Source organism: Ochotona curzoniae, unplaced genomic scaffold (genome assembly GCF_017591425.1).
Source record: "Ochotona curzoniae isolate NIBS_2020 unplaced genomic scaffold, NIBS_Ocur_1.0 contig_78, whole genome shotgun sequence".
NCBI classification, from domain to species: Eukaryota; Metazoa; Chordata; class Mammalia; order Lagomorpha; family Ochotonidae; genus Ochotona; species Ochotona curzoniae.
In genome coordinates this window covers 552759-576040 of record NW_024466559.1, presented here as the reverse complement: position 1 = coordinate 576040, position 23282 = coordinate 552759, and the positions used below count along the sequence as shown (strand labels likewise).

Here is a 23282-nt window from a genome sequence, read left to right as displayed (position 1 = left end):
CCCTCTAAAGCTTGACAAAATCACCGAGGTTCATTTTTTTGGAGTGTCTTCTATGGGTTTAGTGTCATATTTGCACTGGGTATACTTTCCAAGAATGCATTGTTACTCATGCTGGTATCACCTGTGGTTTGCTTTTTGTTAGATTCTAAATGGCCATGGCACTTCCAGGCAAGCAGATTTCACACTCACAGCAAGTCACACAGGAACTGGGTGACGCCCAGTCCATCCTCCCACAACCCAGCCACACGGCTTGAGACTAACTTCCCCACATCTCCTGCAGCTAGTTGGGCCACTTGACTATGTCTGTGTTATTGAAAAACATGAATAGAGGTGATTGTGCTTCGGGCAAGTCAAAGAAGTTGCTTAGTGTCTGGCTTCTCAGTGTCTCCTTGTTGCAGGCTGACTTGGGCACATGGACCTGAACCCGTTTGAATGAGAATAGCATCACAGAGGCAACAGCGCAGGCAGCTTGTAATCTGCCCACTGAGTTGCAGCAAGCACTTCCCTCCAGATGGCTGGCATGGGAGACAAGTACATATCTGTAATGTTTGAACCAATGACGCATGGAAGCACTGGCTTGCCGCTCGGTACACTTGAAAACTGTTGCTTTCGTTTTTGGGAATTACCAACTAAGGGGCAATGCGAGGTTACCTCAAAATCTGAGTGAAACTGTGGCTGTTTTGTGGCATAGCAGTGGAGCCATTGCCTGCAATGCCGGCGTGCCTTATGGAAACAGGTTCAAATCCCAGCTGCTCCACTTCCAATTTAGCTCCTTGCTAATGCTCCTGGAAAAGCATCAGGAGACGGTCCAAGTGTTTTGGCCCCTGCATCCATGTGGGAGAAATGTAAGAAGCTCCTAGCTCCCGGCTGCAGCTTTCCCCAGCTTTACTCAGCAGCTGCTGTGGCCATTTGGGGAATGAGTCCATGGATAAAAGATTTCTCTCTCTACCTTCTCTCCCTCTCTGTATTCTGCCTTTCAAATAAATAGAATAAATATTTTTAAAAATCTGAATCGAATTGAGACCAGCATTGTGGCACAGTGGGTAAAGCTACCATTTACAATGTTGGTATCGCATATCAGAATGCCAGTTCAAATCCTGGCTGCTCTGCTTCTTGTCCAGCTCCCTGCTAATTCACCTGGCAAAGCAGCAGCTGATGGTCCAACTGCTTGGGGCCTTGCCATTCACGTTGGAGACAGAACAATATTCTGGGCTTCTGGCTTCAGCCTGGTCCAGACCTGGCTGTTTTAAAGCCACTGAGAGAGTGAACCAATGGATGGCATATCTCATTCTTCCCCTCCACCCCCATTCTCCCTGTCACTCTGCCTTTCAAATAAACAAATCTTTTCAAGTTAATCCTCTGCCTGTAGTGCTGACATCCCATATGAGCACTGGTTCAAGTCCCAGCTACCACTTCTGATCCAGCTCCCTGGCTACAGTTTGAGAAAGCAGCAGAGGATGGCTGAAGTGCTTGGGTTGCTGCACCTGCGTAGGAGACTCAGAAGAAACTTTTGGCTCCTGGCTTTGGATTGGCTCAGCTTTGATCATGGCAGCAGTTTTAGAGAGTGAATCAGAAGACAGAAGCTCTCTCTCTGTGTCTCTCCTCTCTCTGTAAATTGGACTCTCCGATAAAAAATCAATAAATCTTTAAAAATAAAGAAAATTGAATTTTTGGTGCTGGAAAATTGTGAGATGCATACATACATTTTCCATGTTATACATTTTCCATTAGCTTTGTTGAAAACATCTCTCATGCACGGATTTTAAACTTTTTTGTGCACCAGAATTAATTTTTCTTTTGATTCCATTTTCCACAAGCTTTCTGACATTTTTGCATGTAATTTGTTTATACTATCCTCTGTATTATGCAACTATTATAACAAAAACTTCACTCAGTAGGTCCCTGTCCATGTGTGAGACCTGGATTGAGTTCCAAGCTCATTGCTTAATCCTGGCCTAGCTCCAAGTGTGGAGACATTCCTAGGCCATCAGCAGAAAATGGCTCAAGCCCTTGGGCCCCTGTACCTGAGGCCGACCCGGAAGAAGCTCCTGGCTCTCAGCTTTGGACAAGCCCGGCTCTGGCTCCTGTGAGTATTTGAGGAGTGGACCAGCAGGCAGAAGATCTCTCTGTATATCCTTCCTTCTTTCTCTGTAACTCTATATTTGAAATAAATTACAAATACCTAAATAGCTTCTTTAAAATCCAAGCAATTCTAATGAACCAAGAGCCATGACCCAGCTCCAGTGTCTGTGATTACCTCAGACTGGTATAGATGGGTTACCTGCCCAAGTTTATCTCCAGGGAAGCCCTCTTGACCACTACGTTGACACTATTTTGCACATCCTGGGTGGGTCATTAACAATGCACATGATATGTACTTAGTGAATAAAATCCATGGCTAATTAACATGCCTTCCTATTTGCTTTGAATAATGTGACTGTGCTTCTGTCAGATCATCTGATATTCTGTTTTTTGCTGATTAAATATGGCAGCTGTAATGATATTTTATTTTGGAAGTTGTGCTCTTAGTCAACACCTTAGTCTGTATTTCGACATTATGTCAGTTTCAAATCGTATCACTTTGATAATAGCACTTGTCTTCACACACACACACAAGAAACTAGATCCTACATATAAACATCCCTAAAACATCATAGAGACACTAAATAAAAAGATGCTTATTTTGACGCAAAAAAAAAAATGCTTTCAATGTGTATAGATGGATGTTTAAAAAGTTACGTGATTAAAAAAAAGCATACATGGATTTCAATATTTGGGGGCACCCAAAAAAAATCACGCAGGATTTTTTAATTCAATTTTTTTCCACGAACTTTGGAAGTAGGCTTGTACAATAAAAGGCTGAAATAATCATCCTCATACTTTTTTTCTGAACAATAAAGAGTTCTTTTTTTTTTTTTTTTTTTTTTTATTGTTGCTTACACTGAATTATGTAGTACAGTTTTATAGGCGCTGGGGATTCCCCCCACCCCTCCCCATACCCCTCAAAGAGTTCTTTTTCTAAAATGTCAATTTGAAACTGCTCTCAATAAAATATGATAGGAGGTCAATGCCGGCTCTCTCTCGGCCTCCCTGGCAACAAAATGAGTTTCCCTCATTCCTGAGTTTATGTGGAATTCTATATTCACTTTTTTTCCCTCCAGTTCCCAGCATCCTTAAACCGGACGAAAGGATACTTTGAAGGCCTAATACCATGGTTTCCAAACTGGACTCGCAGGACAGTGGTGGCTACAGCTGCCTTAGGAGATGGGCAGGGAGCTGCAAGAGTAAGAGGGGCCGAGTGAGGCTGGCCTGAGGCATGGAGGCAGGGACTACACAGGTCTGGGGTGGCCAAGGGTGCCAGGCTTCAGGGCTGGTGCCATGGCCTCATAAGGCAGCATCAACATCCCATGTGGGTTCATATCCCGACTTGGCTCCACTCTGACCTTTAACTAAATAAACAAACACATAAATAAATCTTTAGCAACAACAACAACAAAAAGAGTAACAGTCTGGGGAATTATGAAAGACACATAAAACACTGGGAATCTACACAATTTATTTCTATCTCTACACTCACCCTTGTTTCAGTGAATATAGTTATTGATGTATCTGCTTATGCATAATATTCCCAGGGACGGTTTGTTAGAATATAGAGTTTTATGGCTAAAAATTAAAGCCTGTGAAGGCATTGTCCAATGACAAAAACCAATTATTTCAAACCTTCTAAGAGCACGGCATTTAGGTATACTTTTGAACCTATAACATGATGATGCTTTCATGCTTTGACTAATTCGAGCTGTTAACTGCAGAATGATACCCTGGCTCTCAGAATCAAGAAAAAGGACATCAACACGGGCACTGTGGGGCACTAGGGGTAAGCTGATGTTTGGGATGTTGGCATCCCATATCAGATCACTGGTTCAAGTCCTGCCCACCTCTTCCAATTCCAATCCAGTTTCCTGCTAACGCTCCCGGAAGGCAGCAGATGGTGACCCAGGCACTGGATCGCCTCCACCTGTGTGAAATACTGGAATGGAGCTCCTGACATCTGCCTTCATCCTGGCTCAGCTCTGGCTGTTGGGGGTGTTTGAGGAATGGGTCAGCAGCTGGGAAATCTCTATATCTGTCCATCTCCCCCCCTTTTTTCACCCTGATCTTTACATAAATAAACTGCAAGAAAGAAGAAAATGAGAGAGACATCATCAATACACAGACACTGGGTTCAGATATGAAGTACTGGTTCCTATCTGGCACCCTGTGCTTTTGGGGTGAAGTGCGGGTGTTTCAATGTCTGACTAAGTGTGGGTGACCCATCAAATGACTAGTGCTCAGATGGCATTGCCTCCCACCGTCCAGTCCATCCTGTTTTGCTTTGCCTTCTTGCAGTTCAAGGGCTGCAAACCTCCAATGGGCATTTCCAAAATCCCCTCACAATTTAGCACCTGAATGTAATTTAGACTTGAAAAGTCAGGTGCATTTCCTGTGAAATCTGGCATTTGGAAGCAAGGCAGAGGCCACATCTTTGCAGTTCTGCCATTTTGGTTTTTTTCTGACACAGCTCCTCATGGAGATACTTGAATTTTTTTGTGCCAACCTTAGCTGGTGTTCTAGTGGCCACACTCAAGTTTCATGGGTCCTGGGTACATGATGACAGCTGCTATGGCTGCCTGTGTGACTTCTAGAGCCTGCTGTGACCATTTACCGGTGCCATCTGCTTGGCTTGGCATGGAGTCATTCTGGGTTTGGTATTAGAGAAGAGAGTTCTGTGAGGGCCGCTGCTCTGCAATGTGCTTCAGGAGTCATTTCTGAAAAGCTGCATAAAATTCACATGTGGCACTTCTCTTCCTCCTGTTCTTAAGCCTCTTAGTGGTTTTGGTATATCCTTTCAAGTTCTAGGTTAAATCCCTTCCTGAATAACTAGCCAGACTGTAATCTGTGTGCATCGATTAGGCTGATTCATGCTGCACAATTTTATATCTTATCATAGAAAAATAAAGAAGATAGTAGAGAGGCATCTTGGTGCTTTACACAAATGATCTTCTTCACATTCTGTACCAAGGTAAGTGCAAAATCGCGCACTTAGTATTCTGTAGAAGCCACTGAACTTATAAAACAAACTCGACGTGACGACGGAGGAGAAAGAAGGAGCGGGGCATGCAAATAACCCGAGAAATGCAGCCGTGGCTGCAGGCATTCCCTTCCTGTTTTCATAATAGGGGTCAGCAAGCACTTCCAGTAAAAGCCCGGACAGAAAGCTTGTTAGGTTTTGTGGGCCACGTGTTCTCCTTTGCAATTGCTCAGCTCTGCAGCAGTAGTTTGAAAGCAGTCATAGATAATTCATGGATGAAGGTGGCATCGAGCTCCTAACAGAACTTCACTTTTTATAAGAGGCAGTGGATCGAATTTGGCTGACAAATCAGACTTCACTGATCCATCTTCCATGCTATGACTACGACAGTACCTGTAATTTTGCAGATGGACACGTGGCCCCCTAGGAAGGAAAAAAAAACTACATTTTCCAACTTTCAAAAACTACATATCCTCGCTGCAAGCTCCCTTGTGGCTAGGCCTACGCACGTGGTTTATTGTGACCTATGGAGTGCAAACAGAAGGAATGTTGGTAAGGATGAGAGAAAACAAGCTTATATATTTCCTGGGCTTTCTTTTTTTCTGCTGGTGGGAATGTGGGTATATCGGATGAAAGTCCAGCCACCACATCAGACGGGAGTTTGGACAGAAAGCCATCTTCAGAGGAAGCAGCCCAAACAAGCTTGATGCTTAAAATCTAAGATTGTCAGGTACACTTCTTGACTATGGCAAAGAAATAAGCCCATGTCTTGCTTAAGCCATTCTGACTTGGAGCTTTTCTGCTCTAACCACACAAGACTCCCCCCCCATACCAAATCAAGCAAAAATTCAGAAAGTAAACAAAAGGACTGCTGAAAAAAATATATGTGTTTTGCCGAAGCTGTAAAACAAAAATGTGAATTGAAGCATGCATGGAATGACATCAGGCTACTGATACTTACTTCAAAACACCTAAATGTCAACTGTAGGTACACAATATTCAAACTTATTTGGCTTACAGTAGTTGTAACACCAAATTTTGGAGGGATTTTTGGTAGGAAGTTATTTGGCATTTTTATAATATGATAGAGAAAGACAAATTAAACTAAAGAAGCGTAGCGGAGGGCCCGGTGTGATAGTGCAGCAGTTAAAGTCCTAGCCTTGGATGTGCCAGAATGTCATATGGGCGCCAGTTCTAATCCCAGTGGCCCCGCTTCCCATCCAGCTTCTTGTTTGTGACTTGGGAAAGCAGTCGAGGATGGCCCAAAGCCTTGGGATTCTGCATCCACGTGGGAGACCCAGAGGAAGCTCCTGGTTCCTGGCTTTGGATTGGCTCAGCACCAGCTGTTGCGGCCACTCGGGGAGTGAACCATCGGATGGAAGCTCTATCATCCTCTCTATCTCTCCTCTCTCCTCCTCTCTGTATATCTGCCTTTCTAAAGAAAATTTAAAAAAAAGGAGTGGTTCTTAGTTTGCTTGGAATCCATTGCTAAGTTTCACTGAATCTCTTGTGTAGGGGGCAGTCATTATGAAGAAGGAAGGAGGAGGAGGAGGAAGAGGAGAGAAGGGAGGGGGAGGAAGAGAAGAAGAAGCGTAGTGGAGAAAATTCAAAGGTTGTATTAAAATTCATCACTAGAAAAATTCAACAATTATGCCCTAAATTGCCATTACAGGTAGTAGTGTTTTACTTATAGTCATGCTATAAAGATGTGTGACAGAAATAGAATTCTTCTGGGCTTAAGAAATAGTTCTCCAAATAATGCCCCAAGATCATCCTTAGGAGCATTTCATTGGGTGCTATTTGTTTTTTTTGAAGACATGAAAATAAGGGTCCAATGAAACTTTCCCTGAATTCTTTCCACTCTTGCTGTCCGAAGCTTGGCCCTTGGACTGGCAGACCCCCGTTGAGCTTGGGAGGAGCAGAGGATCTCGGGGCAACAGTGTCTGAGCTGGAGAGATTTGAGCAACTCTCCCGAGCGAGTTTATGCACACCACCGTCTGAGGGTCTTGCTCTTCAGCACTGCACGGACGGCAAGCAGCAGGTGTCCATTTAGTTCTCCTGCTTCTTTCCATCCCCCCAAACACGAACCATCTAAATACGACACTTGTGGAATCCTAAACCATCCGCCAAGCCCCAAACTAGCAGAAGGACTACGATTGAAATATGTGCCTCATGGGCATCAACTTCTCTCACTTTTATGAGTTCGGAACACCTCTTGTTAATGGAAAGCATCTGGCATGTAGGATCATCTCTGGATCTGAAATTGAAGAATGAGGCTTTCAGTGGTAAATCCTAAAAATTAGATGTGATAAGTGTGGAGTTTGTAGCTCTCTCAGAGTCTGTTAAACTCTACTAAATAAATCCAATAGTTTTACTGCTTGAAACATTTTACTAAGGCTCTGCAGAAGAGAATGCTATTTAATATAATGTTCACCATATATATATATGTCAACTTCATGGGTGATATAACTTCAGGACCATAAAAACCTGCATTGTAAAGTAGAAATTCTTCCAAGAAAAATTTCTCCTCACAGATGTAACTCCAAATGTGATGATATAAATTTTGAAAAGTTCAGTGCACATTGAATTAAAATCCTAATCAAACCCTTAGTAAACATGATTTCCAGCTATTCAAAATTCTTAGCGTCAATTAAAAAGTTTTTTAAAATCTCACAAAATACTGGAATTTCAGGTCAGGCATACTGTTCATCATAAAATATGCCCACCAAGGGCATTTACAAATATGTGGGGCAGGCATTTGGCACGGTAGAGTGTACGCCAGCCCTTGGACACCTGCGTGTCGTAGCTGAGTGCCTGGCTCCAGTCTCAGTGCCTCTGTTTTTGATCCGGCTTCCTGCTGATGCCTATCCTGGGAGGCAGTATATGATGCCTCAAGTTCTTGCGTCCCTGCCACCCACAGGGGGGACCCAGACTTCCAGACTCCTGGATTTGACCTTGGCTCTTGCCTGGGCAGTGAACCAGTCTATGGAAGATTTCTCTATCTCTTTTCTTTCTGCCTCTGGAATACTTCTTTTTAATTTTAAAAATATTGGTTTAACAGGGGCCTTGGCTGGATGTGAAAATATGGATTATCTCGGTTCTCAAGAGCCTTTTAAATTCCTGTTCAATAAATAGTCTGTAGAAACAGTCCTCGTTACAAAACGTTGTAATGAAAACAAACCCATTGTGGCATAGCAAGCAAAACTACGTCCTGCAATTCCAGCATCCCACATGGACACTGGTTTGAGTCCTAGCTATTCCACTTCCAATCCAGCTCCTCGGTATTTTGCCTAGGAAAGGAATAGAAGATGGCACAACAGTTGGGAGTCCTGACACTCACATGAGAGACCTGGAAGAAGCTCTTAACTCTAGGTTTCACCCTGATCCAGCTGTTGAGGCCATCTAGGGGGTAAATCAGCAGATGGAAGATATTAGGGCTGTGTGTGTATGTGTGTGTGTGTGTCCCTCTATATTATAGTTTCAAAGAAATGAATACACAAATCTCTAAATAAAGCAGATAACAAAACAACTTGCAAAAGTGTTATCCAATTTGTATCGATAGACTTTTAAAAATATTTACTGATGAGTATATATCATAAGTCTAGGATAAATCAATATAGGAGAACTCCCCAGGATGTCTCCTCTTACCATACTATTGCCCCTGAGTAGCTCCAAACCATTCCTTCTTGGAAGCTTTCTCTGTCTCCTTCAATATGCTGCACAGCTGTTTCCAGCAGCAATATGCCATCTCAACTCACCGCACTAATTGCCTATCCACTTGCAGTTTCTTGCTAGACTGTAGCTTTCTCTTGGTCTTTGACACACTGAATCTTAAGAATCTAATCGAGTGCCTAACACGGTCAGATGCCTTCACACGGAGCCTTCCAGAACACAAACTAATATTTACATTGGTCCAAGAAAACTTCCAGCTGCTGCTTCCGTATCTATCAGTGGCATAGGAAGCGACACACAAACATGCAGCTGGGCGGCCCTTGCCAAGAAGTCTGCAGACTGACTGCTGTGGAAGCCAGTGCTCTGCAGGATCCCTAATGACTTCAGCGAGGTCCACCTCTGGACTGTGTGCAGATGTCAGACAGATGGCTGCCGCTTCCACAGGAGGCAGGGAGACCTCCACTATACGAAGCCTTTAGCAGCCACGCGACCCCCTCTGTCTCAGAAGAGGGCAGTCTGGCCCAGCACAATGACTCAATGGTTAAATGACACTTGCACCCTGCAAGTGCCAGTATCCCATGTGGACATCGGTTTGTATCCCAGTTGCTTCTCATTCAGCTCCCTGCTTATTGCCTGGGAAGGCAACAGAAGACAATCCAAAGCTTTGGGACCATGCACCTGCATAAGAAAATTGGAAGAAACTCCTGGCTCCTGGCTTTGGATCGGTTCAGCTGTTGATGGCCATTTGTGAAGTGAACCAGTGGATGGAAGATCTGATTCTGTTTCTCCTTCTTTCTGTACTTACCTTTCCAATAAAATGAATAACGATTTTTATAAAAAGAGGAAGAAACAGAGCAATCATCCAGGTGGGATCATTGGTTATTGTACTCCAGGACCAGACCAACACTCTCACTGCTCATACCTACAAGGTCATGGTCATTATCCAAGCCCACTAGGCTCCTTGGTAGCGCTGGAACGTCAAGCTCCTATCTGCAGAAGACTGACCAGCACACTTGAACGGTGCCTGACCCCTGGGTGCTCCATCCCAGTCACCCCTTGTCACAGGGAAGAGTCCAGCTTGAGCAGCAGCCCCAAGTCATCCCTCCCTCTGAGGTGCTCTGAGCTGCCAAGTGAGACAACTCCATTTTCATCGGATGAGCCCCGAAGCCATTGTTGTAGGACGCTACCTCCCACATCAAGGCTTTGCCCCTTTCTGGGCAGTCTTGTAGTTTGCACATTTCCCTTTTGTCTCCTAAGCTTCAGGCTCAAGTCTCAGTACTTGATTCACCTTCCAAGGGTTTCGAAAGCCAATGGAAATCTAACCCACGGTTACTTAATACCCTCTCTCTCTTTTTCTTTCTTTCTCTCTCTCTCTCTCTCTCACACACACAGAGTATTCATTATCTGCCCCCTTCAGGTAATGTGACATGCAACGTGAGAAAGTAGCTATTGACTGTGACCCGGAAATGTGCTTCATTGTGTCATATATAATTTATATTGCCCCTTGAAACTCTTATTCCACCTTACAGTCATGCAAACAGAATTTTCAGACCTGTTTGGAAACCTCGCTGAGTCACAGAAAATTTGAAATGTCCCTTTTTTTTTGAAAAGAAGAAGGTGATAATTAATTTATGGCAGCTGGTTGATATCCAGGAAGAAGGAATAGCATAATTTCAAGCAAACCCTGAGCATAATTTGTGGTTGGAGCTGAAAGTTAAACTATAAAGGCAGAAATTTGTGGCTTTTCCTGAAAGTCTGCCTTTTAGAACTGAAAGCATTGTGAAGGGAGGCTAACTAGTAATCAACATGAGAAAATGAAGCTCCCTGTGAAAGAAACGTTTACAAAACTGGTACTATTGGTGCTAGTGTGTGTAAACTGCTGATGTCTTCAATATGAAGGTGGAAAGATAAAACAATTACAGCAGTGAGCACAATACTTTGATAGGATTCACCCAATATAGATTAAAACAGGGTCCAGCATTGTGGAGCAGCGGGTTAGCTGCTGTCTGGGACGTGAGCACCCCGTATTAAGTGCCAGTTCAAATCCCGGCCTCTGCACTTCCAATCCAGCAGAGGAGCCAGGATTTGATCTGATACGCCAACGTGGCAGACAGGCACCCCAGGCGACAGCTTAACCTTCTGTGTCACAAAATCTGTCCCCAACACTATTTGGCTACGTTTAAACAATTGACATCATATCTTAGCACAATACCGTGCCTGTATCATCTACAAAGTGTTCAATCAGAAAAATTGTGAAGCCCATTGCTATAGCCCCATTTTCTTAAAACGTGGCTGGAGAAGCACTGGATCGACATCACCACCAGTTCACAACCCAGAACATCTGCCCCTGAGCGTGTGTGATTGGGACCGGTACCTGAGCGTCCATCAAGTGCCCCTTACTTGAGGAGATCACAGGCTGCATTTTAGCAAGCATCGTGGTGCGTGGGAAAGCAGACAGGTGTGGAAGAGGAGGCCACCCACCCGACACACACAGGGCCCTCTTTCTAGTCCTGCTGAGCCAAGAACTGACAGAGCCTCCGTGGAGGCATCATTCCCTAAAGTGTGGAAATAGAAGATTACACAGGTTGCCCTGGGGAGACTGCACAGTGAACCTGCCATTGTCCTCGCAGGGCTGGGGATCATGGGTATAAACTCATGCTAAGGTTTTGATAAGTTTGGTTTCATTTTGATTCAACCTTGTAGCAAATTTAAGAAATTGTTAAAGACTTATTTTTATTTGGAAAGGCAGTTACAAATACAGAAGAGGAGGAGAGAGGAGAGAAAGAGAGAAGATCTTTTATTTCCAAATGGTTGCAACTGCTAGAGCTGGGTCAGTGTGAAGCCTGGAGCTTTTTCTGGCTTCCTCACATTGGGTACTGGGGCCTAAGATTCTCTCTTTCTGCCTTTCCAGGTGCATTATCAGAAAGCTGGATTGGAAGTGCAATAGCCAGGATTTGAACGGGTGCTCATGTGGGTTGCTGGCTCTGAAGGTAGACTTAAGCTGCTATATTATGGTGTTGTTCCAAGTATAGCAGATCTTTAAAAATGAACAAACAAACAAACAAACAAACAAAGATGTGTTGTGACACAGAGGCTTAAGCTTCTGTTTGAGATGCCAGTATCCCATAAGGTTTTCGGGTGGGGACACAGCTGCTCCACTTTTATTCCAGCTGCCTTCTAATGAAAACAGAGAAAGTTGGACCACATACTTGGGCCCCTCCACCCACGTGGGAGACTCAGGTGATGCTGTTCCTGGCTTTGGAGTGGTCCAACCCTGGCCATTGTAACCATTTTGAGAAGCGAAGCAGCACAGGGAAAATTGTACTCTTATTTCTCTCTCTGCAATCCAGATTTTCAAGTGAGTACATTTTAGGAAAAAAAAAAAAAAAGGAAACCAGCTGTGTACTAAACAACAGCAACACAAAAACATTATATTTGCATACAAATGTTTTAGATAAATTTTCCATAAGATTTCAACTGTATTTGGAATTTTGTATTCATGAACGATAATGTTTCTTCTTAGTGGTACAAATGATTTAGATATTTTAGGATGAAAATAACATTTTAGCAATAATTAATTTAAATGTCTCCATATTATTTTAAAGTGCCTTTTTGATGAACATGTGTTCAAATTTTGGACAGTTTTAGAATATCATTTCATTGTAACCTTTCAAAGCACAGTTAATGAGAGAATGCCAATGGAAATGACACAACGAGTAGTTTTTGCTAAAATGACAAGAAAAATAATTAAACACGTAACAAGTTGCGAATGATATCCATTTCTTTTTGTGACTCATCTCCACATCAGAAACCCAACACCACAATATCCTAGCAAGTGCAGTAACGATTAAAATTTGCCTTTGATATTTCCCAACTTGACACGCTGTATTTGACTGCAGTGTGATGGTTTGTTTGCCAAGGTAGACCGACAAGGACTACTTCGGCTGGCAGTGCACCCTTGATTTATTGCTTTGAACTATTTGGACATATGGTATGTGGGCGTTCTCTTGCCTGGGGCTCCACAAACATTAGGGGCAGGCCTGACGACTGTGACAAATGAAAGTAAGGCACATGGAGAAGCGCACCCACTACCTAAGTTAGCTCGTACAGTCAGGCTCTGTGTCCACCTGCCTGCAGCCAGTGATGCTACAGGATCACCGTGGCAGAACAGCTGGTTTCCGTTGTCCAGTGGCAAGCATGTTCTGCAGGTGGACAGGGTCCATAGAGAACTCAGCAATGACTATAGATAGTATTTATAAAGTATGAGGCAAAAATACAGAATGACACAGGGAGAGACTGAATCTTCCATCTGCCGGTACACTCCCCAAATGACCACAGTGGGCGGCACTGGGACATACTTAAGTTAGGAGCTAGGAACTGCATCAAGGTCTTCCACACGGCTGTCAGGAGCCCAAACATTTGGGCCATCCTCTGTTGCTTCCCCCAGGCCATGAGCGGGAAGCTGGATGGGAGCTGGAGCAGCCAGGACTCCAAGCAGTGCTGATGTGGGATGCGGGCATTCCAGGATGTCTGATGTGCCAGGACGAACCCCTGGCTCTGGCTCCTCACTCCAGCTTCCTACAAATGCCCATCCTGAGAGGCGGCAGATGATGACTGAAGTGATTGGGTTCCTGCTGTTAGCTTCGCTAGGCATTTGGGAGAGAACAAACAGATGGAAGGTTCCCTCAGCTCTACCCCACTTTGCAAATACATAAGATTTTTTTTTTTCTTAAAAACCTCAAATGCACTGATATTGGGTTTCCCTGCTGTTTAGCAAGGAGTCAAATGGCCTGCAGTCACACATTTAGCTACTCCTATAATTCTGGGGTCAAGGACTTAAACAGGTCTTTCTCTCATCTTCCTATGTATAATTTAAAAAGTAACATACAAAGGCAAGTCTGCTTGCAAACCCCTCTGGCTGCCATGATCAAGTTCAAATCCCAGTCGCAAAACACATCAACTTGCTGATTTAGGGCAATTCTGTGCGGGTGTACTTTCTTCCACAGCATTGAGTGGAAGCATTCCAAAGGGTACTGGTAGGAATTACAGGGAGTCACAGGCTTGGGAGACAACATGAGCACAGCGAAAGCAGTAGCCATGCAATCCAAAAGGGGGAAAAACTTTAAAGACATCCTTACCACACCGTCTTGTAGAAGCGTCTAGAAGAGCAGCAGGAGGGACATCTTGAGCTGACTGTTACTGCAAGTCCAAGAAGAAACTGAACTTCGGGTAGCACAAAACGCTCGCCGACTTCTGGCGACTTCAATCACACACTTCCTTGGCCTAACACTTTCGTTTTCTTTTCCCTTTCTCACAGTCTAAACTACCTTGAACATAGGACTCATGGCAGCCGACAACCACAGAGCGTATTTAAGACAAAAAGATGGCTGATCACTCAGGCTCATGGCACACCAGGCTGCTGCTGCCTGTGCACCTGCTGCCAGGCTTGTAGTTCTAGGAGCCAGGACGTTGGCCAATAGCCAGTCTCTTCATGTTGTGGATTCTGTGTGCCCTGCTACCTCCCCCGCTGCCACACTGGACAAGTTCACCCAAACACCGCTCTCCTCCGACCTCCCTCTCCCCACAGCACTGTCTCTGAGAAAAGTGTGCAAGTGGAGGGTGTGAGGGCAGGAAGGCAGGGAAGATCTTGAGCCAGCCTCAGGGCATTTCCTGTTAGCATTTTCCCCTCCTTGGAAGCCCTAAAATCTCTCTCTTAAAATCCAGAGGCTTCTGGCATCAAACATGAAGGAAAAATATGATATAAGGTAAAATAATAATAATAATGCTGTTTTTCAACCAGGCTCAAATTTGTGAAATAATGCACTCATTTTGCATGTTTTCAGGAAGGATATTGGTAGTATGTCACAAAACTTTTAGCAGACAAGTAAAAGGGCCATTGTGCACTTCCGGAGGTGATTTACAGATGCACTGGAGTGAAGCAATGTGTATCTCAGACCCCCTCAAAGCCTTAGGCGAGGTGATCTGTTTAGCGCTGCCCTAACAACACATTGTGTCTTTTAACACCAAATTCGGTCCAGTTCTTGGCACCAGCTTTTGCATGCAAGGGACCCATAAATATTTACCATTGTTATTAAAAAGAAAACAATAAAAAAAAAAGTTCCAATCTTATAGAAGCTTTTTTTTTTTTTCTTGGAGCAATGACAGGGCAGGGTAGGAAGGGGGGGGGGGTCAGCCAGAAAATCATTATCCAAAATTAATCACCGTGTTTCCATGACTGCAAAAAAAAAAAAAATGCAAGCATCAGAACCCAAATGTGAATACTGTTCCTAAAGGTGAAGCAGCAACTAGGAAGGAAGGCAGGAGGGAGGAAAGGGAAGGAGGAGGGAAAGGAAGGGAAGGAGAGAGGAGGGAGTCTGCTTAAGTTGAAAACACAGCATCCAAAAAATGTTGGACAGGACTAGGCTGGGCAGCCAATAGCTGGCAGTGCGGCCTCAGGAGGAAGGGGAGCGGGAGAATGGGATCCCCCTCCGACTTCCTTCCAGGGCTCTGTGTTCTGAAGGGTCCAGGTCTTCCAGGAACCACTGCGTTTCAGCTCAGCTGTACAGGCAGTGCATCCGCTAGGCTGAAGCGAGCTTACACATACGCTACACAGACAAAGGTTAAAGCAGCACTTGGGAAGAGACAACCAAAAGATCAGTTTGAAGCACAAAGAGGAGTTAAAATCTTGAAAAGGTCCTGATGTCCTGACATCATTGGATCCCGCCTATCGGGTCTTCCCCCTGAGAGTCACAAGTTTTGCCTGAGTTTATGCCCAATGTGCATTCTGATATACAGGCAAACTGACTTTGTAAGCTAGGTGAGCCTTAGTCTGTACAGGCAGCGGGCGTCCTGCAGGTGCTCGTACGTGCCCCACGTGGAGTGGGTTTTCCTGCTTGCGTCGAAGTCATTGCTGGAGATCACTCAAGACACTTTTGGAACAAGACAGAATATGAGTTGTGTCAGTTCCAGAGGACATCAGATTCTGTTCTAGGGGGACAGAACAAGATCTCAACCCATCCAGATCAGACTAGTTGTTTACTGCTTCTACTTGTACTCGAAAATATGTGTACTTGTTGTTGACAATGAATTTGACTCCTCAATAACCATCATCCAGGGTTCCCGACTAGCTGTGTTGTAAGGAAAAAATCTCACTCACATCTCACACACAATGGAGAAAGATGTGTTCTATTTGTTCCAACCATGGTCCAGGAATTCATCAGCTTGTATAAATAACTCTATATTTTTAATGTCTTCATTACATGACGTGTTTGAAAAGCCAGGGACATTGAACTTCGGACATTGAACTTCGGACATTGAACTTTGAAGAGTGCAGCTACAGGAAGCTGCTCACCTGCTTCTGAGCTGAGAACTGAGGTTGAGAATGTGATTGGATCTTCCCTGAGCACTGCGTGTTGACAGCCATCCTGACGCACGCTGCCAGTGCAGACACTAAAACACTGGAGATGACTTCCAAGGATGAAAGCCGAAAGGGGCTTGCAGGATATTGGGTATTTGCAACAACTCTTTAAAGTCTTGTTGGACCGAGCTGCACTTGGATAAGAGTTCACTGTGTATGTTTGATTCAAATCAGTAGGGGAGAATCACATTAAAAAAAAGTCTTCCAGGAATGATCAATTTTTGAACTAGGAAACCAAAAAAAAAAAAACATATATCAAATTAGATTTCCACCTCCCAATGTACAAAAATGAATTCCTGCTGGATTAAAGAACCAAATGATTTTTTAAAGCATTAGAAGAAGATAGGGGAAAAGTCTTGCAGGCCAAGATGCAAAACCTAGAATCCCAAAAGGAAGAAACGTTCCCGTCTTCACATTTAAACCTCCCATGGGACAAAGCCAAAATCAACAGATGGCATGTCACAAATCACATTAGCACACAAATCAGGAGACAATGGTTTCCAAATGAGCTTTATAAATCAATAGGCCAGCTAAGATGGACTAGAGTAACAGTGAGTTGATTAACAAATGCAAATTAACGGAAAAAGTTCTCCAACAATGCGATTCGATTTAAATCATCATCCAGGAAAACTTTATGAAGACTGAACATATGGAATTCTAGGTAGTGTATGAGGCTATGGGGCCTGCCCATGTCAGCCTGGGCGTTAGTTGGAGGGAAATCTAGCAATCTGCAGCAAACCTGAAAAACCCAGAAATTCTGCTTCTCTGTAGCTGCTTTCACAACAATGCTTATCATGCACAAGAAGAACCATGTGGTCAATTTATAACAATGAAAATTGAAAAGATAGAACTGTTCCTGGGGAGAATGGCTAAACAGGTTGTGGGGCATTAATTCACAGAAAGAAGGAGCTACAGTTTTACAGACTAACACGAAAGTTCTCCATGAAACCGTTGGGTAAACAGGCAAGTCGCTGGCTAACAGCCGTGTGGGTGTGTATCCACACGGTGTACACAGTGTGGTCCCATTTATTTAAAACTCACACAAATCAAGACATAATTTTCTGTTTGCATTCCTTTATGTGCAAGCGTAGGGAAAGAGCCAAGGACGGACATCCGTCGGGTGGTAGTCTGCTCTTGGTGGCTCTGCTGGCGGTCTGCGGGTGGAGATGCCAGAGGGCTTCATGTGCAGGTGCTAGCTGCGCAACTGAAATTACAACCAAAGCACAGACACGCCCAGTGAGATACCTGGGGGCCGCCCTGCCTCCTAGTTCGCCCATAGCATTTCTGCACTTAACATCTCTCAGCTTAGTCACTCCTCTGTGTGTGGGGATGAGAAGAGGGAATGGCAAGAGGAACCGTATTCATGAGGGAGACCGAAAATACTCCTGGAAAAAGATGGAACTAAAAGATGCTTATTTTGGTACACCCTGCTCCCCCAAAGCTGGAATCCATGCATGGTTCCCCACACACCCACTACTTATTTTTCTTGCCCTTTTTGAAGACCCTTGTGTATAGATGAGAGGCAAACTGGCCACAGGTGAGGCAAACCGGCTTCGTGCATAAAGTGGCTTTTTTCCACCAGCTGAGCAGCCAGTCGTGGTCGTTACCAGATTGGAAGTCACAACTGGAACAGAGTTTTAAACACACTGTGTTCATTTTGACCAGTATTTATTCTGAAATGTTGGGGTACCAGGGTAAAAAACTACAAAACTTCTGACTGAAAGCTTCTCTGTTCTTTGTTTACCAGGAAGAAAACTTCACATACCATTTGAAGTGCAACACAGTGGACTGATGTATCTGTCAAGTGTCCTTGCCGCCCTTCTAGCTTCAGCAAGAACAGTATGGGATTTCACATAGCAAAAAATACACTGGAATAATCGTGTAAGGCAAGCTTACGGAAAATGGATCTTCATTTTACACTGTAGTGAATTCTGGCTAAACCCAAGTCAAATTAACCAGAACTACTATGCTACGCGCAGGGCTCAGGTCGGCTGACTTGGCTTACGTTTTGTGTTGCTCCGACATGTGTCACCTAGCACAAAGGGCAGATGCTTTCTGAACTGTTCCAGCAGTGGCGGCTAAAGCCACATGTTCCACTCCCGAGGGTCACAACACAGCACTTCCTACGCCGACAGTGGCATACAGATGGAGAAGCTGAGCAAAATCCATTTCTCGTACGGTGAAATTGAACAAAACGATACACGCATTTCAATGGTGCCTGAAAATGGAGACTTCCCTCTTCCATAGGAGAGAAAATTGGCAAAGATAAAATCTGAGCCTTTCACTCAGCAAATGTGCACTTGACTTTTTCACGCCGCCTCGTTTTCAGAAGGGATCCTCCACTGCTTTTTCATTTTACAGTGATTAAGCTATGGTCTCAACGAATGCTCATATTTTTTCCAGTGACTTCACCTGAGATTTTTTATTTGACCAAGGTAACTATTATTCCAACGCAGGAATTTTTTTAAGGCTTTCGCAGACAGATTCAAGCTTAAAAAAAAAAAAAAACCCAAAACTTTCCAGGTAAATCAAAGTGGTTTTTTTTTTTTTGGTGCATTTTTTAAATTGTGTAAATAGTTAGGAGCTGAAACAACAAAATGTATTTTTTTTTTTCCCCTCCAGTGGCACGGACCAGAGCAGAGCTTAATAAATCAGTGGAACATTGTGAAAGCACAAGCAACTACTTACCACACTGCGGCCCCGCTGATCAGAAATTGCGTGGGCGGGGCGTGTGCCTGGTTGACTCCTTGACAGTGTCCAGCCAGTCCCATCACTCACAGAGACCCTCAGAGGGAATGCCCCCTTCACCCAGCTCTCCTTACAGCTGCCTCTACTATGCAGCTTGGCCAGTCGCTGAAAATCAGGATAGGAAGCTCCGAATTCCTAGAGTCCGCGGTCCCAAGCTTGTCTTCTGTACCCACTCGCTCCGCTTACCAAAGCAACGTGCAAGGAAGTGCAAGTTACAAAACGCGAGAAGCCCCGGGGAGAGCAGGATGCAGGGATAACAGACAGCGCGGCATCCCGTGTGCTGAAGTGCTGCCCACCTTTTGGCTTTAGGCGCTGCGGGCTGCAAGGGGCTCGCTGTTGGGTGGTAGGGGAGCTGGCCTGTTGTAGCATGCAAGCGTCTGCCTCCTTTTAGGAATAATCCATGAATGATAGATCCAATCTCTGTTTGCATCCACTTCCAGCCCATATACACTTCGCTTAGGTGGAACGCTGCTCTGGGGCTGACCAGTCAACCTAGGAGTCCGGAAGTTTTCTTTCGTTCTGAAGGGGAACAATGGTGGAAGGTGTGAGGTCTGGGGGGCGTGGGGTAGCAGGGCCATGGCCAGGAAGGCAGACGACCTCCCCCCCTTCTGCAACACTCTCCCCCCACCCCCAGCTTCCAGGGCATCTGGGGCAGCAGTGGGAAGCAACACGTGACCGTAGACCATTTGCTCTGGAGTCTTCCCCAGCTGCACCCCTTTCTGCTCCTCGCAGACAGATGCCCGGCTCCAGGGGCGCCTTGTCTTTCATACCTGTGGGCGCCGCAGGTTGGTCACTTAAGCTCACCTCTTTCCCTCCTGGTCTTCGGTCCACCTTACTGCCAGGCCGTCCCAGGAGGGGAGCGTGGATGCTTGGTCTTGAATTGTGCGAGGCAGCAGGGCAGACAGAAGCTTTCAGACAGGCAGCTCGCGCGCCCCGTAGTTACGTTGCAGGCGCCAAGCCCAGCTCTGTCCTGACTTGCCTCCAACCTTAACCGCGGGGACATCTCTGAGCAGCGTCCCAGTCACCTTCCCCGCCTAGGGCGCTTGGGACAGCAAAAGACCTCGGTCCAGCTTCCAGCTCCTGCTCCTGAAACCCAGCGCTCCCGGCGGCTTCTCCAATGTCTTTCCCCGCAGCGCAAAAAGGAAAAGGGGTTTTCCCTAGGCGGTGGGATCTGGGAGTCACCCTGGCCTGGAGAGGTAACCTCGGTGGCATGAGAGCAGGCATCTCCAGCGGCGTCTTCGCTGCTAGGGGTTAACAGCAGCCCCCCGCACGGCTCGGCGGTGGACGGCCCGGGAACGTGGATACCGCGCCCACAGGATGTTCGCCGGCTGGGCCGGGCAGTCAGGAAACATGAGAAGGCCTCCGTATTCCTGTTCCCGGGCCGCGCGCGCCTGTCTGGGTAAATAAAGCCGAGACGGCGGCGGTGCGGGCGGTAAGCGCGCTGCAGCCGGCGCGGAGACCATGCGGCGGGGATGGGAGTGTGCCTAGCCTCGAGCGGGGAGAGCCTGCCGCCCCGCCGCCAGCCGCCGGCCCCTCCGCCCCAGGTAAGGTGCAGTCCGGGGGCACAGTGGCGGCTGCTCGCCGGGGTCCCAGCGCGCGCCTTCCCCCTTTGCCAGGGAGCACCTCGGCGCTCCTCGCGCTTCCCCGACTCCCTCCGAAAATCCGGTGGGGACGCGGCCCCGCGGAGGCCGAGGCGGGCCCACTGTCTTGTACCGGGAGCCTCCGAGCCCACCTGGCCGCGCGCCTCCTTTGCTAGGCGGGCGCTGGGCGGAGCGGTCCGCGGGGACTGAACTCCACAGCCGCAGTTCGGAGCGCGTCGCGGTAAGCGGGACGCCTGCGATGCCGAGAGACGGGCGTAGGGGACGATCGCCGGCGTCCGGAGCTGCGGTTCACACGCCCCGGGAACCCCGTGCAGAATGAAGCTCTCGGGCCTCTGCCTCGGGGCGTCCGCTGCTGCTGCAGACTCAGACGGCGTGCGCCGCCGCGCCCGTGACTGCTCCCTTGCCTTGGGACAGCCGGGAGAAAGCGAGAGGGTCCACATCCTTCTTTGGGAAGAACAGCCCGTTGCTTTGGAGGTAGTGAGGGGGTGGTGGGGGACCAGGCTGGGGTGAGGGCAGACGGAGGGGCTGGGGCAGGGTGTCTTGGCAGAGGATAGCAGTGTGCGCGCACGTCACTAAGCACAGTGCTTTAAAAACGGGAAACTAAGCGAGTCCTGACGGTGGATCGGTGGCTAGGAGCGTGCATATGGGCTCGGATGCTGGTCGCCAGGGCCGTGTGCACACACTGGGCACGAACCTGTCTGTTCGCAGCTGGGCGCCGGGGGTTCGACTTGTCCCCCCTCCACCCCCCCAGAAATACTGGCAGGAGCCGTTCTCGCTGTGGCACCGGCCTTCTGTCCCGCAGGCAGCTGTGGGGCGGGGCGGGGCGCTTTGGCCAGGCACAAGGAAGAGGCATGCTGGTGTGTGTGTGTGTGTGTGTGTGTGTGTGTGTGTGTGTGCGCGCGTGGGACAGGGGGCGCTGGCAGTGAGCTGGAGGCCGCAGGGAGCTGCCCCTAGGCGCCTCGCGGGCAGATGCGGGGGGCGGACGACTGTGCGCCCGCGAGGAGACACTGCTGCCACCACCGCTCAGGTGAGCAGCGGGCCGTCCGCCCAGGTCCGAGGACCGCGCTGCTTGGTGTCCGAGGTTCTCCCCAAGCCCCCCACAGGAGGAGTAGGTGTGGAGGGGGCTCTGAACCAGTGCTTCCTTGACGCGTTGCGATGTAAGTCATCCCAACTCCATGGCTCTGGGCACTGGGACATCTTGGACTTGCCTGCAACCTAGAGCGTCCTCAGGGATCTGAGGAATGCTAGGGGGAGAGAGAGGTGTGGAAGAGGCGCGTTTGTCCCTGATGCCATTTGGCTGTCCAGTTCTTGAGGCTGCTCCTAAAATCCCTAGTCCCTTGCCGCCTCCCTGTCCCTACACCAAGAGACTTTAGTGGAAAGCAGACTGCAGAGGGTCTGAGCCAACACCTTCCCGGAATGTAGAAAACAATGACGCCTCCGATATCCCGGTATGGCCCAGGACTCACGAACTGCGCCCAAGGGACGCGGTTCTCTCCCTTTTACTCCAAATCTTCCTTTTCCAAATGCTCGCCTCCGGGTGCCTGACCGGCTAGCAACTTGGGGCGCTGCACTCGGCCACCAGGAGGTGCGTCTGAAAATCGCTTACGGTGGCCTCGCGGATACAAGTCCGCCGGAGGAAAGGCGTGGGTGGGACCGCCTAAGGCCAGGAGCAAAGGGGCCCATCAAGGAGAGGAGGGTGGGCCAGGTGCGGGAAGGCGGGGGCTTGTGGGTCCCGCCTTGGCCCCTCCGCCCGCTCCTCCCCCTCGGCTGAGTTCGGAGACTCGGGGGCTGCGGGCGAGTAATGGGATGCGCCCCCTTCGTGTTCCAGAATCCCAGTCCGGTGGTGGAGCTCCCGGCGGCTCGGCCCCGAGGCGCTGCGGCCGCACCGTGCGCCCCCGCCAGCCCGCACCATGAACACCATCGTCTTCAACAAGCTCAGTGGCGCTGTGCTTTTCGAGGAGCGAGGCGCTCCGGAGCGGGAGAGGGGCGGTCGGCCCTTCGGAGGCGGCAGTGTCCTGGACAGTCCCCTCGGCCGCCCCGAGGTGGGCCTCCCCGACGGTCCGCCCCTCAAGGACAACCTCGGCCTGCGACACCGACGGACCGGGTGAGCACCAGCCGGAGCGCGCGGGGTGACGAGGAGTGCGATGGTGCCAGCCATGGGCGAGCGGCGCGAGGGGTCCAGTGGGGAGCACGGGCGCGCGGGCCACGGACCCCGGGGTTCCCGTCTCTCCGACAGGAGTATTTCCCACTGTATGGGACTAGTTTCTCAAAATAGGAATAGCTTGCCGGGGTTGTTAAGAGGCTTGCTGGGAAGTCCAGGAGCCGCCCCCTCGGCCCCTCATCTCCCTGAACCTTACGGTAGGGGGTTCCTTGCTCCCGTTTTTCGGGCTGAAATCACGGAACCGGCTGCACAGGTCCTAGGCAGGGTCCAGCAGCCTGGGATCAACAGGTCGACCCCGAGCAGCCCTGGCCTCTGCTCTCAAGCTCGGAGGTTTGGGGCGCCCGCCTGGGCGGGGTCCGCTGCGAGGCCGGAGGGGAGGCCGCTGCTTTCGTTTTAGCGGATTGGGGGTGTTGGGGATGGGATGGAATGAAATGCGGACCCCAAGTGTCGGGCCTACCCGGTGCTGGAGACTCGGGGGAGCGCCTGGGCAAGCTTAGGCGAGGCCATCCAGGTCCACCACCGCACCTGAGCGATTGCGTCAGCTGCTTGTCCTGCGGCGTGGCTGGTTCGGGAACTACAGATGGATGAGGGTGGGTTCAAGGAAAAGTGGCTTCA

General features: G+C 47.9%; 1 protein-coding gene across 1 annotated transcript in view; it reads left to right on the top strand.

Moving 5' to 3' along the window:
- Nucleotides 1-22416: 22416 nt before the first annotated feature.
- MKX (mohawk homeobox) overlaps nucleotides 22417-23282 on the top strand; it is a 76695-nt gene continuing 75829 nt past the window's right edge. The window contains exon 1 of the mRNA XM_040992616.1: nucleotides 22417-22610. Within this exon, the coding sequence (XP_040848550.1) occupies nucleotides 22417-22610 (194 nt within the window). The remainder of the gene's footprint in view (nucleotides 22611-23282) is intronic.